Consider the following 15,055-nt stretch of genomic DNA (forward strand, 5'->3'; position numbering starts at 1 on the left):
TCCACTTGTATTTCATTCTTGGACCATTAAAGGAAAAAATAAATTGTAAAAAGAAGAAGAAGAACAAACTTGCAGAAAAGTGTTCAAAAATCTAAAATGGCAAATAAATACACTCCATATCTAAATTAATAACTTTTCCCAGGGCAGGGGATTTGAGGGGTTTTTCTGTGGAGCTTTTTGGGGTGCTGTTTTTGTTATTGTGGTTGGTTTGTTGGGTTTGGCTTTTTGTTCTTTTATCTGTAAAGCGTATGTTAGCATTCCCATGGAAGCAAAACAGATTCCCTAATTTAAGAGACTGTAGCTCTACTCAGCAGTAAGCTTGAATGGCATCTTGCAGCAATAGAGAGAGGAAAAAACTGGTCTTGGATTGCCAAATATTTAAATGGAAGTTAAAGTGCTGTTGGCAGGATGGTGGAGTTCTGACAGAAATTGTAAAGATGCTATTGGCTTGTGTTTTAGTGAATAGTTCTTGTATATTCAATTTTAAGTCTGTAGTTCCATCACTACAAAATATACAATGCCTGTTCTGAAGGTTAAACATGAAAACACAAATTAATGTGGTGAGATTTTTTTTTCATTTTTCTACACTAGATTTGCTATATGTGATCTTGGCAAATCATTCAATACTTCAGTGCTCTGTTGGTACAATGAAAATAAATAATAACAGTTATTGGACATGGCAGTTTTGTGGCTAAATCCATCAGTCTTCAAAAACAACTTTAATAAATGGTGATGATGAAACCTATAGAAAATCTTATAAATAGTTATTTCAAAATTCAAAGCCATCTAATCTAAATCCACAAATGCTAAGTAAAAAATATTACAGTACAAATACCAGAAGAGATGGGAGCGAGAAAAAGCACATGACATGATTTTAAATCATGAAATGCACATGAGATTTTATATTGAGTTTGTAGAATGATGGCTATTATTCTTCAAATGCCATTTGGCTGGATAAATATAAACAGCAGGAACAGCTATCGTTCAATGAATTTCCTACTAATACCTTGGCAGGTGGTATGAAAATCCCAAAGTGAATAAGAGCAAAGATGCCTTGCTGCTGATAAAAAGAGCAAGTTGAGGGAGATGTGCATCTCGGAATCAAAAACATGTTTTAGGATTCCTGGGAAAAATGAAGACTGGAGAAATTTGCCTTGGCAAACAAAGATAAGTGATCTACCATGTCAGTTAACAAGTTAAGGAAATACAGCCCACAATTGCAAAGGGATGTGCAATGAGAGCAGAACATGTTTTACATTCAGCATCTCATGTTTAATGAAGCCATTATTTTGAGTTGTATCTTAGTGTTTTCTGCTGGGATTTATAGTGCCTCAAGAATGGTCAGAGGATACTCTGTCAAGCTGCAAGTTAAACTGTTGTTGCCACAGTACAGCTGTAAACATACAGGAAATTGCCATAGGGCCAAAAGAACTTAGCCTGCACTTATCTTTATCATCATTATTCAATTTTTTCTCCTTTCTCCTTCAGAAAAGCATGTTTATAGGAGTGTGGAAACAACTGCACCTTTGAAGAAATGCTACAGACCAGAAGGATCCCACTTTGCCTTCCTGACCTGTCCTCCCCCTATCCTGTGATGCCTGGCTAAAACAGGTGTACAGTAACGAAAAAGGAAGTATTGCTCCTGAATGCCTAGAAGGCACAGATCGAGACAAAAGGTCTTTTCATTCCTCAGATACTTTTTATAAGGCAGCCATTGATAAGAGCAGTCACCTGGCAGAGAGATACAGGTTGGGATCCTTCCCAGTTCACCTATCCTATATAATTTAGGGGTTTTAACATTTCTTAAACTGCAACACAGTTCCTCCTTTCTGTGATTTTCAAGAGTAAAGAATCGGAGGAAGTTGGCGGTTATTTTAATAATTAATTTTTTAATACTGAAAAAGAAACTGAATTACAATAGCAAGTGCAGCATTTTCCACAAAAGAGACAGTGATTCCCTATAGAGCTTCTGAATATATCTTTTCCTATCTTACCCTCTAGCTCCCTACAGATTTAAATTACAAAGCAGAATATTTGTCCTCAAAGTAACCTAGTTATTTAATCCACATGGATGTTTTGATCTCTTTCCTCTAGACTTCCAGACTGAATAGCCCCACAGAATTAATGCGGCTGCTAAAATGTATAGAATAAACTGAATCAGGCCTTTCATTCCTGCCCAGCAAACATCCTCATAGCTCTCACAGTCAAACCATGGACTCTGCTCCTCTTGCTCCTCTTTCGCACATTTCAAGAGTCTAAAACATTCTGAAACCAAATGCACTTCCTTTACCCTTAGAATTAAGTAAATTACGTTATCATATATTAAAAATAGATAATAAAGATGAAAACATCAGCAATGAAACAGGCAATCAGAACCTTTCACTCTCCAAATGCTTTCAAACAGTATAAAGAACAACTTCGGCCAATGAAGTACTTTTTCAGTACCAAGGTAAACATCATTCCCATTCATTCATTCTCTTCCTGGGAGCACAGAAGCCATGCTCACTGCCCGTGGGAAAGTGGTATCAAGCTATACTGTGACCAGAGATCCCACAGTGCAATACTTCACATAGACTAAGGGTTATTGAGCACAGTACAAAATTAGAGGGAGGGCTTTGTGGGCTAAAGACTCATTTCAAATTGGCCTGAACTGCCCTTATAGGAGTAAACCGTAGCTGTGTTGAAGTATGAGGACAGAATTTTATCTCTTTTTTTTCCCCCTTAGTTATATTCTAGATACAAAAGGTCTTATAAACATTTCAGCAACACCTACCAGCATGTTCTAGCACAAGTCACTGTAGTGAAGACTTTACACATGGACTTCTCAAGCACACACTTCAGTCACGGTTTTAAGGGCTATGCCAAACTGAGACTTGCAGGGGTAGCAACTATTTTTCTTTTTATAATGAATTAACATATTTTCTCTCTTTGCCTTCTCCTACTTTATGGCAAATGTCAAAATGGACTTGAATTCTACTTAAAGTCTAAAAAAACTCCCTAGATCTCCAAACAATAGGTTATTGGAAAAAGAGGGCCAACTTTTTGGCTCTGCAGTTGTACCAGCATCAGTCTCAGATTCTCAGATAATTAGAGAGATAAAGTTAAAACTGCAACGGATTTATGATCAATAAAACATAATTATGGCCATGCAAAATGTAACCAAAGACTGGACAATCTGCCTGGCCACAGAGTTTTTAAATGACAGTAGGAATGCTGGCTTGGTATTCACCCTCACTAAGCCATGCCATAAAAGAGCAGAATAGGGATAAAATAACGAAATTCAAATACAAGCATCAGAGGGTCAAAGCTTAAGCTAAATAAACTGTTTTTATTTTATAGCCTACACTAACTACAGCAAACTTTTGCAGTTAGACATAAATTCCTATCATTAACACCTCACCTTCAGTTTATTATCTATACATGCCTAGGGATAAAAATGTGATTCATTAACATCTCCGTGTCATCCCTTGAAGCTAACAGCATCTTTTTTTTTGTAAAGAGTAGGACAATAAACTATAAATTTGCATTCAAGAATCAGCATGTAATAAGTGTTTATACTTAAATTGATGTGAGCCATGTGTGCTTATTGCTTCTCAAGCTCAGGCCACATTTGTGTTCCTTGGAGACAGATCGCAAAATCTAAGCGAATATTTGGTTCATGCATCTCCTAAATATGTCTTGCACATCATTTTAAAAATAAATAAATAAATACACCCCCAAAGGCCAGCTCTTCAAAGGCATGCAACATGCAACACAGGAGAGATTAATACCTTCTGCTCTTACCCACTATAACAATACAAGGAGGTGGCAGTCAGTCTTTTCTGCCTCCTGAAAGATCCTTTTCTCCACAAATCATTTTATGATTTGCACAAAGCTGCAAAACTTATTGCCACTTTTGCAAATGTCTGCTCATCTGTAGGACACCATTTGTAAAGATTAATAAAGTTAAGCAAACTTTTAGCACAGTTCCAAATAATGGAAGTTTTCCATAACTGGAGTCTAGACATGCAACCCCAAATATTTCAAGGCCTAAAGTCTGCTTGGGGTTTGGTTTGTTACTTTTTTTGGTGGGTCCTTTCTCCACTCCTCACCTCTCCAGTCCTATGAGCCAAGATGGTTTTTTTGTTCTTGTTGCTTTCTTGTCTTGCTGAAAAGCACTAGTCTGCTAATCTATCAATTCTGTTTTCAGCCAGACACTTACTCTACAACTTAATTTATATCATCAGAGGCCAGAGGCACTGTATTGCACATGGACTCTATAAATATATGTGTTACATGTGTCAGTAATCTTTCTCCTTAAAAGCTCATGAAGATACAGTCCCTGTAAAGGCTGCCATCATATTTATGCAGCAAAATAATAATAATCTACAACTTGCTATGATCATTTTCTTTGAAGGATAAACTTTTTGAACAACCAAAGCATTTTAGTCAGCAGTGCTGCAAATATTGCTTTGGAATTCTTTCTTCTGACTAGTAATTTCTGAATCTGGATTGTTATTCTTAAAGTTTAATTACAGAAAAAATAATTTTACAGTTTGTGGAACACCATCATTCTCTTATCACCACAACTCAATGACAAAACCAAAAAGATTTGGACATAGTCTTTCCAAATTGCAAAAGTGCCAACTGGCAGAAATTTGACCCAGTATTTGTCTATGCTTCAGACATGCTTGTGTTTAGGAAAGAAACTTATCATACTGGACTATAAAATGTGGCAGTTTGGGATCTGTTATATAAACAGCTGAGAGACAAATCCCTCTCCTTATGCAAGCCTCAGCAAGGAAAGGTACATCAGTAATGGGAGAATTTACAGTAGTCTCAAACTAAGCTGTGTTGTCTCTGCACTAATCAGAGCCCTCAGACAACTCTAATCTGGATTTTGTTCCAGACAGACAGGTTACTTGATCACAAATCTGACTGTCGTTTAAAATCTGAGATTAGGAAATTCAAGGATAAGAATGCAGAGAGAAATTACACCTCTGAATTTGGTGAAGCAAAGGGAATTGCAAAAGATCACTGGGCTATTGCAGAAAAATTCAACTCTGAGACATGAATGACAAATCTTTAATTTTAGGAGGGTTGTCACTTTTTCAAAACCACCTTCTTATTTCTAAAATTAGGATATTACCTTACTTGTACAAAGTGTTCCAAGAATAAGAATATTAATGAATATAAAGCATATATCTATGATGATTATGGGAACAATCAAGAAAGCTGTTAAGGTAAAAAGCAGTGGAGAAGTAGAGCATACAAATTGCCTGCTCACAGGTGAAGGAAATCAAAGGTCTGAGGTTGAACATCAGAGTACCTAAACAAAGTTAGGAACACAAGCTTGCAGTAGAACACAATGGAATGGCAGACCTGCCAATCCTCAGGCATCTCAGCTGAGCCAGAGTATAAACCCACCTCCTTTTAAACACTTGACTGCTTTTCAGGATGTATATGTGGTGAACTCAAGAGGCTGACAAAAGATAATGGTAGTGCCTTTCCTCTATTCAAATGAACAAGTGTACTATATGAAGAAAAATTTTGCATGTCATTTCTGCTATTCTAGAAAATGGCTCTGAATTGAAACAAAACCAGTGTTACCAACTCTGCAATCATTTTCCATATAGTTGTGCATGACACAAAACAGGGGCTGAATAAGTATATTAGGTAAAAAATAAACAGAAAAATAGGCTAATCAAAACCAGATAAAGACCAGCAAGCTTTCAAAAAAAGCATGCTAAAATTAAAAAGTTTTTGCTACTGTAGAAACTCAATCTATTGTCAATGCCCTTGTTACCCTCTTTGGCACATTATACTTGGGTCTGAGGCTAATTTACCACATGTCTGAAGATTGTGAAAGGGAAGCACATTACTCATGGCCTGTGGTGCATGGGGGCATGTGGAACAGACATTCATGACACAACTGCTCCTCATCTCAGGGAAATACTTGCTGATGTAGGTAGTCCCTTCTTAGTTATGCTGTGCTAAGCAAGAAATTGTTAGAACAACTTACTACTACTATTATTTCATTTGTGCATTGGAAAGATAGAAATGTCTCCAGCAGCTTGCAGAGAAGGTTTGGGAAGGATAAATGCATTAACATTAGCAAAACTGGAAGATATTATGATTTTGCTTAGCGTGGTGCTTTATAGGGGAAAAAACACTTTGGTTTTCCATAGCTGATTGCAACCATGAAAAACTGTGTATTTCCACAGTCTACAACTATATGTTTCAATTATTAAGTCTTGCATAATTTGCATAATAAACTAAAAACATTGCATTATACAGATGTTATTAATAAAAACTTTTTAAAAAGAAAATGAATAACAGATGTAATAAAAAGTAGAAGGACACCAGAACTAATGATAATCTATAATGGTGATTCATGTTAACCATTTTGAGACCACAACTTAGATCAGTATATATAAGTTTAAATAGGAATGAGTAATAAATTGTGTTGATATGAAGGCCAGGTCTCTGCAATACACCAAATGCTAAACTTCTAGTCCATAAATGTCTTTACTGCAAATAAAACATAAATCTGTTATTTTTACAGCAGCTGCAATCTGGAAATTTTGCTCTCTTTTAATTTTGTTGCCTGACGTATATCTTATTAACCTAAAAGCCACCTGCAAGAAAAATATTCTATAAAGTTAAAAACCCAAAACCCTAGTTGGATGATCAAGTTGACTGTTTTTTTCAGCCATCCTCTTCTCTCCTGTCATCACATTAAAGTAAGGTTTCTACAAGATAAAATGGCCTCCTCTTACAGGGCTTATATAGCCAAATTTTCAAGAGTGGTAAGTCTCAATTAAAGATGACTAGAAAATTAATTTTCCATTCTGAACAAAATTTTGATCTTATTCAGATTAAAAGTGTATAGCCAATATTTGCTGCAAGATATTAAATGAAAAATATACATATGTACACACACATAAACTTCAAAACAAAGTGCTTTTGAATTGTTTATACATAATATAATAATTCTAATCTAAAAGTCCAAATGAAAAATTTGAAATGAGACATTTTACCATTGAATCAAGAAACTCAAAATTATTTGTTTCAATAATTCAATTGAAATTCAATTCAATTGCCAATTTCAACTAGCTCTTTCTTTGCACATTTTTTGACTATGCCTATATAACATCTGTTAGTTCTCAACAGAATTCAGGTATTCTACTTTTCCAGAGTGTTTATGCTCTTCTAAGAGGATTTATAATGCTCATAGGTTTTGAAATATAATTTTATTTTCCACTCCTCTACCTCTTCTAAAATGTAGTCTTTTCTGGTTCCCTCTTTTTGAAATCTCACTTGACTAACAAGAGCAGGTCTGATTCATCTGACCTAGAGCATAGCCACATCAACTACTGAAACAATGCAGGTGAGGAGGAAGTAATCTCTGAAGCAGGCAGGAAGGGCAAGGAGGAGATGAAGGATGGGGAAGAAGAGGATAGGCCCAGAAATTCTGAAACCTGTACTGTCAAAAAGTTCCTTACAGAAAATCTTGGGTTTATGTCCCTGGGTATCTGAGGTTGAACTGTAAATATGTACTATTAGGCTTGCAAATTCAACAAGAGTGATACAAACCCACAGTAAAGCAGAAACAGGCAGCTGGAGAATATCATGGAGCAACTATCGTAATAAAGACTCACGCTGGCTCACAGTTTTCTGTGGAGGCCAAGATAGCATTTTCCAATGGATTTTAAGTTCGTTGCTGAATTACAGAAGTAGAATCTGAATAGTGATGAACATCCTTTAACACTTCACCCTTCGGAAAACACTGAATTTACAATGGATGACACTTGCCTTTTACAGTCAGCCTAGTAGCAATTCTTGTGAAAAGAAAAACTGCAATTTTATCAGCACAGATGCAGTTTGCACATTATGACCAAAGAGGGAAAAAAAAAGGTAACGCTTGAATAGAAGTAAAAATTAAATACAACCCAAAGTGCTTATTACTGGATAACCACTGTATCCTATTCTGCTACTAAATGTAGCTGAAACTTCTGAGGGAATCTGCCCTATGACAGCAGTTAAGGAAAGCTGCAGTAAATACTATAAATGGCATTTCATCTCTGTAACATAAACAGCCCTTTGACACAGTTCAATTACATCTATAAAGCAAAGGACCCAAGATCCTAGCATCAACTGTGACACAACATATCATTGAAATATTGCCAGAGACAGATAAAATGGAAAGGTTTATATATTCCCTTTATGGAATTCTCCCTATTCAAGTCAAGAATTTTTCACTCAGTAAAACAATATGAGATAAGTGATGTCTGCCTAAAAACCAAAAAAGTCACTATAAGACTATCTTAAAGAAAATAAAGTATTTGCTTATAATGGAACCTAGACAATGTTCATATTAAAAGGTAAAAGTTCTAAACAAGTAAGAACAAAATCTGATTTTAAAAGTGTTATTTCATAAAAATGATAACTAAAGCAGCATTTTAAATGTCTTTACCTTGTCTTCAGCCACAGAAAATGTATGTTAAAATCACATTAAAGCCACATATATCATGGAGAAATGAGACAGAGGCCTCAAGCTAAGAAAGTACCAGAATTCATACTTGCGTTTTATCTAGCTGCAGAATTCAAGGTGAACCTCTGTGTACTTAAAGCTATCCACACAGAATGATTCCAGATAGCTGGTGAGACCTTGAAAGGTCACCTTGTCCAGCCATTTGCTCCAAGGCAGGAACAGCTGCCTTTTTGGATATAATGACATTTTGGACATATGTTTATCTAACCTGTTTCAATGATGAAGACCACTCATAGAAAATCTGCTCCCCTAGCTTTATCATTTAGAACTCCGCCTTGCTGCTACTTCTGTCATTAGTTCTTGCTGAGGACAAGTTATCCCTTCCCTCGTGGAAGTCTCTTACACACTTTAAGTTGTTACCATGTCATCTCAGTTTTATTCTCTATAGCAGTGTTCTTTCCTTCACATAGCAGTCCTCTATTAGTACACATATTTCTTAAATGCAGTGCTTGAAACTGAAGGTAATATTCCTTTTGGGATCTTACCACTGTCGAGTAGAGCACATGCATCATTCTTGTGATATCTTGTCTTGTATCTATCTTCATATTAATCCTTACATTCCCGTCGTGATGTTTGCTACTTCTGAAATTGTGTATTCAACTCAAGTACCAGGCCTGACACTGGAGATGGCCTCAAAACCTTCTCCATTTGCCTGTTTAAGAAGGCCAGGCAAATCCACCTTGAAAACAGACGCCAATGCACTCACTGCCTTTTGGTTGAGGAATATGAACATGTTCTCTCTAGAATTTATAGATACTTAGCACAACTGATTGCTCAATGTTGACAGCAAGGAGTTCTAACTGCAGCTATGTTTATTGGTTGGCTGAAAAACAAGAAAAGAGGAGAAAGCAGAGGAACTGTTCCATGATGAAGACACAGCACCCAGCACTCACAAATATTACTTCAGGGCAACGTTTTATGCTCATTTTCAGGAAGCCACAAACAAAACCAAACCCCATTTACACTTAGCATGGCCTTTCTCTATACTTATCCATAGAAAGAAAACTCACAGGTTCTTCAGTTTCTGCTGTGACTAAGTGATTCTCCAATTTATTAAGTATGACATCTGCCAATTGCACTGCATTAATGCTCCCAAGTTCAATCCTCATCAAACCTAATAGTTGGGTATAATTCCACACTGCTGGCAAGCTTGCAGTATTTCCTTGTACTGGATTATAAATGCTCCCATCAAATTAACTTTTTTTCCTCCTCTGTAGACAGCCTCCAACAGAGGCTTACCTTAAGCACTGCTGCCTCAAATTCCCATGGTATTCGTTTTTCTTAGGAAGCATGAACCACACTGAGGATTCAAAATACCAGTGACCCCAGCTGTGTTCTCAGTCTAAGAGACTGCAGCCTTGGTAAGTTTTGAAACTGGTACTGCTAAAGAGCTTTCCTTTTTTCCAGTGCTTTCAAGCAGAACTGCTCAGTACTTCAGACAGTGCAATGAAACCACAGTGACTTTATAAAAACAGGGTCAAATGATGCTTTTATTTTTATTTCTTTTAATAAGATTTTTTTTATCTTCTTTGTAGAAAAAACAAGTAGGTTCAACAGAGCATGTTTCTTGTGTGATAGTTGTCTTTGGCACAATTCAAAGCAAAGCAACTTTCCAGGCATTGCAGCACAGTAGTCCCGCAGGAAACACAAGTTTCAGGTCCAAACCTCTGTCTCCTGAGGTCTGTGCAGGTGTAGGGACCTGCAGCATTGCTCAACCAAAAACATGTCAAAAATGACAAATGTTAAGGTCTGTGACTATTTTCCTTAGGGGGTTTCTCTTATCTCCTGACATTATGAATTTCCTTGTCTGCCTCCTTCATAGTCTTGGGATTCTTTTCCTGGAAGGGAAATAGCCCTTCTGAACTGAATTTTTTTAGAGGAAATTGGTAGTTAGCAAGGCAGTAGAAGTTGTCAAAAAAAATTGCTCTAAAAGGTCTGTATGCATTGCTAATAAATTGTTGACAAGAAAAAAAGAACTTTTCAGATTATAAAGACCATTTACTACATTAGCTTACAGAGTAGAAAGCTAGTTCCCCTGTTATTTATCATCAATTCCAAATTAAGTGTCAACCAAACCTAGAATCTGAGTCAAGTATTTACTGGGTTTTAAGTGGCTGCATGACGATGTAAACTCTGAAGAGGAATATTTACAGCCAAACAAAAACACTGCTTTCCCCAAGGGATATTTAAACCTTGAATGAACTATGAGTATTGATCTTACTCCAAATCTGTGGAAATGAGTTTCTGTAAAACTGAATTAAAGACCTAAGTCAACCTTATTATAGTCTTAATTTACCCATTATTTACTAGCAGTATTCCAAACCACTATTTCAGAAGAAATGACAAAAAGCATTAAAAAAAACAAAACCAAAAAACAAACGAAACAAAACAAAACATCCCTAAACTAAAAACAAAACCACCAACCAACCAACCAACAAAAAAAAAAAAAAAAACACCAGGAAGAAAGTTAAAAAAAAATTACTTCTTTGGAGGGAATCTTTAAAATATATATAATATGTAAATGAGATTTGCTCTCAAATGTCACTAGGACATTTGTCACTAACCTAATTGTCCCTGTTTGCATATCATGCACAGAAAACCCCACAATCTGAATGCAAACAGAAAACACAAATCTGATATACATGTTAGCTAATTCTGTATTCCTTTTGATACTTCTAAGATAAAAGCAGAAGGTTCTAATGTGTAATGATGAAAGTTTGATTCAGTTGTGGTTTGTTTGGTGTTTTGGTTTTTGGTGTTTTTTTTGTTTTTAAACATAGTAAAGCTCAGGAAATATACAAAACATTACTACGTCAGCAGTAGATAAATGCCAGATAAACACTCCCTAATAGCAATTTATGCCATAAAAATAATTCTACCCCCCTTCGAATGCTGATGCCTGGAGACAGCAGCTGTCCAATGAATATAAATTATATCAGGGTTCTGGAACATGCTTTGACAGAATAAAAACTACAGTAACAGCCTCCCAATTCTGAGTGATGATATTTGCAAAAGAACATAACACTTTCAAGACTTCTTGTGGCAACATTTCAACAGGGAGCCTTTACTTATATAACTGTAAGCCTTAATTGTTCTCTGAGCTTCCAGGAGACTGTCTGCTTCACTTCACTAAATTCATGTCATACTGAGTTTCGCTACTGTAAAACACACACGGATACAAACCTTGTGTCTAAGAACTTCTATCCTGGATTTATAGCATTTTTTACAGCAAAAGCGAAATTATGCCCGGGCCAAGGGGAGAACGGAGGGATGGATAGATGGATCCTAGAGAGGAGCCTCACCTGGCGCAGCCGCCGCTGCGCCCTCTGGCGGGGGCAGCACCGCTGCGTCCAGTGCAGCCTCGCATCCCGGCCACAAAAATTTGGTTTTTAAAATCCCCTAGAGAGAGCCAGAAAATTTCAGCATGGCTAGAAAATTATTTCCCTTGAATTGGTCCAATATGAATTTACCCAGCAAGGTAACTCTGAGAAGCTGGCAAAAAAGACCTTTGCATTTTTTTCAATCTCTGTTGATATCAGAGCATACGCTGTTGGAAGCATCCTCTGAAATTCCCCCGGCTCCAGCTCTGCCAGAGCTTACTAAATGTTTCCATATCTTGATACTGTTGTTCCATGTACGTTGAATAAGGTGTTTTGTTACTGAGTATTCTAAGGAGATGTCAAAACAGCTTCCCATTAAGAATTTCTAGTTACTTCAAACATCTATTCTTTAATTCTTTAAAGGTTATGTCTGAGCCGACCTAAAGGGATACAGTAGGTGCTAAATACTGTCAAACTTCGAAGCATCACTTTTCATTTTGACTCAAGAAGTTGAATTTCGGGCTTTACATAATTATCCTCTTCTCACTGATTAGACACAATTTCTCGCTGCATTTCTTTTTCCAAAGATCAGCAGTATTACAAACAAATAAAAACAGGAAATAAAACTCTGATTCTGTAACTGACATTTAATTTTTACTGTCACAATAAAGATTTTTTAAGCATAAGGAACAGAAAAAATGTCAAAATTATAAACACCTAGCTGTCAAAACTGACATCAGATTGCCTATCTTACTAAAACAAGAAAACAATTCCTTGGCTTATTTTATTCACACTGTATTAATTACCAAAATAGTACTTGCCTGATTAAAAACTCATACTTTATATCCCATTCAGGAAGATATAAGACATTATTAAATGATTTACGGATAAGCAATCCATTGGTATACCTTCTATTTAGCACCTCCTGGTGCAGACATCGATGACTACTACAACTTAATAGTCTAAATCAGTGATGTGTGGTGTTTATTTGCCCACTGATAAACTGTATATGATTTAGTCAGCACTAACATCTTACTGTGTGGATACAATGGCTGGAAGATAATAAAGTTTGTGAGCTAAGTTCACAACATAGTAATTCCCTTATTCCAATCTCACCACCACCCTTTATCCCCTTATAACTAATGTTAGCAAATATCAACATTTGTTGGCTACAGCCGAGGTTTGCAGCAGTACATGAAAAGTCTCCTCCTGGCTTTTCTCTTTGGCCCCAAGTGACACATGAGCCCTGGGAACCTGCTGAGCTACCCTGTCATTTAACAATTCCAAAACTCAGTGGTAGGCCCCACCTATGAAAATCCTGCTCTGTCTAGCACATAATCTCACTGGACATTAAAAAAAAAATAAAAAACCCCAAACTACCACTACCCAGACTCTTGTTCGCGTCAGTTACACTGACCACAAAACTTTTCACATTTACATCAAACCTTTAAGAAAAGGAAGAATAGGCAGTTCTGTTCACCAGGGAAGCCAGTGAGCGTGTTTCATCTGATAATAATCTGGTCAGTGTTTCGAATATACAAGCACAGCTTTAGAAAATACCTGTAAAGCAGAAGCTGCTACAGCTAGGTCCTCTGAGACACAAACCCCACGACTTTTCTCACTATCCACAAACATGTCAAGCTTCCTGTAGCAGCTTTCCCCTCCACAGAGCAGGAATTCAGAGTACAGAAGGCTTTAGTGATCAAAAGAGAACCCCATGCTGTGGGAAACAGTGGCCCAAGAGAAAGCACTACAGGTGCTCTGCGTCACGCATTAACAGGTGTCTCTGAGGAGGACTGACAAGAGGAGCCCAGTACTTCACAAGAAAACTTAGTCAACAGAGCAAGCCTCTCGCTCCTAACGATCAGGTCCTATAGCCCCGGGTGGGCTTCTTTCATTATCTTGCTCCTTCTCTCAATACCCGGTTTCCAGGAAAGGCTGCAAGCTACTGACTTCCGCGGGGGAGGAGAGTGCCTGCTAGCTCTCCCAGGCAGGATCTGCAGGGAAACTTTGCCTGCCCTCCAAGGCTCGCTGCCGGGAGAGCAGCGGGGCCCCGCCGCGGGAGGTAGGTGGGGGAGGCTGTCGGGGCTGTCTCCGTCCCTCCCTTCCCGGAGCTTCAGTGAGCCCCTCGCGTCTCGTACGCGGCCGAGAAAGAGGCTGCGGGGACCTCGCGAAGGGGCTGGGGAGGGGAACAGCACCGGCTCCCGGGGATCGCGGGCCAGATTCATTAAACGAGGAGAGTCCTGAATTCCCATTACAATAAAAATGAAGTCATGGAGAGCTCTTTCTGGAGAAGCCGCGGGCAGGGAATGGTGAGAAGCCGAGACCCCAGGCCTCCCTCGGAAGGGGGGGAGTCAGCCCCGGAACGGCGTTTGCCCTCTCCGGGTGGGCGGCCCGTGGAGCTGCCAGCGGAGCCCACACCGCGAGGTGCTGCGGAGAGTCAGCCCTACCCCCCGACCCTGGCCCGGCCGCGCTGCCCCCGCCGGCCCCGCTCGGCAGGTACCGGCCTCGCTTACCGCGACTCTGCCTCGGCGTCTCCCCGCCGGCGAGCTGGCAGCGCTCGCTCAGACACTGGAAAAGTAATAGAAATCCAGCGGCTAGTTTGCTCCTCCGCAGCCTCGCCATAGCACGGAGCCCGCCGACACAACTCTCCGGGTGCGGGGTACGCGCCGCTCCTTGTCGGTGGTGGGGAAGTCCGGAGGGCGGCGGAGAGCAGCCCTAGCAGGCGCCGAGCCACCCTGTCCCCGGAGCAGCGGTCATGCAGTGGGGCGGCAGAGAGGAACCGCCGGGGCTGGAGGCGCTGGACCGGGGCTGGGGGGCGGTGGAAAGGGGGGGCTCCGTCCCTCTAACTTGCACCGCCGCGCCGCTCTCAGTCCAGCGGCATCACCACTAGGGAAAACAAGCCCAGCCTCACTGCGAAGTGCCAAACTCTTCCCTCTTCGCAGCCTGCTGATAGATTTTAGGAGAGCCACTGAGATCCTCCCTTCCTGGCTTACCCCCACCCAGCTCCCTTCCCCCGCAGGGTGAGGCAGGGTGCCTGACGGCCGGAGCCTCTCCTCGGTATACTACTACGGAAAAAAACCCTCCGGGCGAAACGAGAGGAGGAAACGTTCCAGCCGGAGCCAGCGGACCGGCCCTGAGCCCGTGGTGGGGAGCAGGACCCGGATACGCCGCGGGAGAAGATGCGCCGGCGGCGGGGAGG

General features: G+C 39.4%; 1 protein-coding gene across 2 annotated transcripts in view; it reads right to left on the reverse strand.

Annotated features, from left to right (window-relative positions):
* The window catches only part of PLXDC2 (plexin domain containing 2), a 246,037-nt gene extending 231,169 nt beyond the window's left edge, over positions 1 to 14,868 (reverse strand). For both annotated transcript variants that reach the window (XR_011698271.1, XM_071560208.1), the window contains exon 1: positions 14,370 to 14,868. Coding sequence is in view for 1 of the 2 variants with exons in the window: in XM_071560208.1 (XP_071416309.1) it covers positions 14,370 to 14,478 (109 nt within the window). In the remaining variant the exon portion in view is untranslated. The remainder of the gene's footprint in view (positions 1 to 14,369) is intronic.
* Positions 14,869 to 15,055: the final 187 nt, after the last annotated feature.

The sequence above is a fragment of the Pithys albifrons genome, chromosome 7 (assembly GCF_047495875.1).
Source record: "Pithys albifrons albifrons isolate INPA30051 chromosome 7, PitAlb_v1, whole genome shotgun sequence".
NCBI classification, from domain to species: Eukaryota; Metazoa; Chordata; class Aves; order Passeriformes; family Thamnophilidae; genus Pithys; species Pithys albifrons.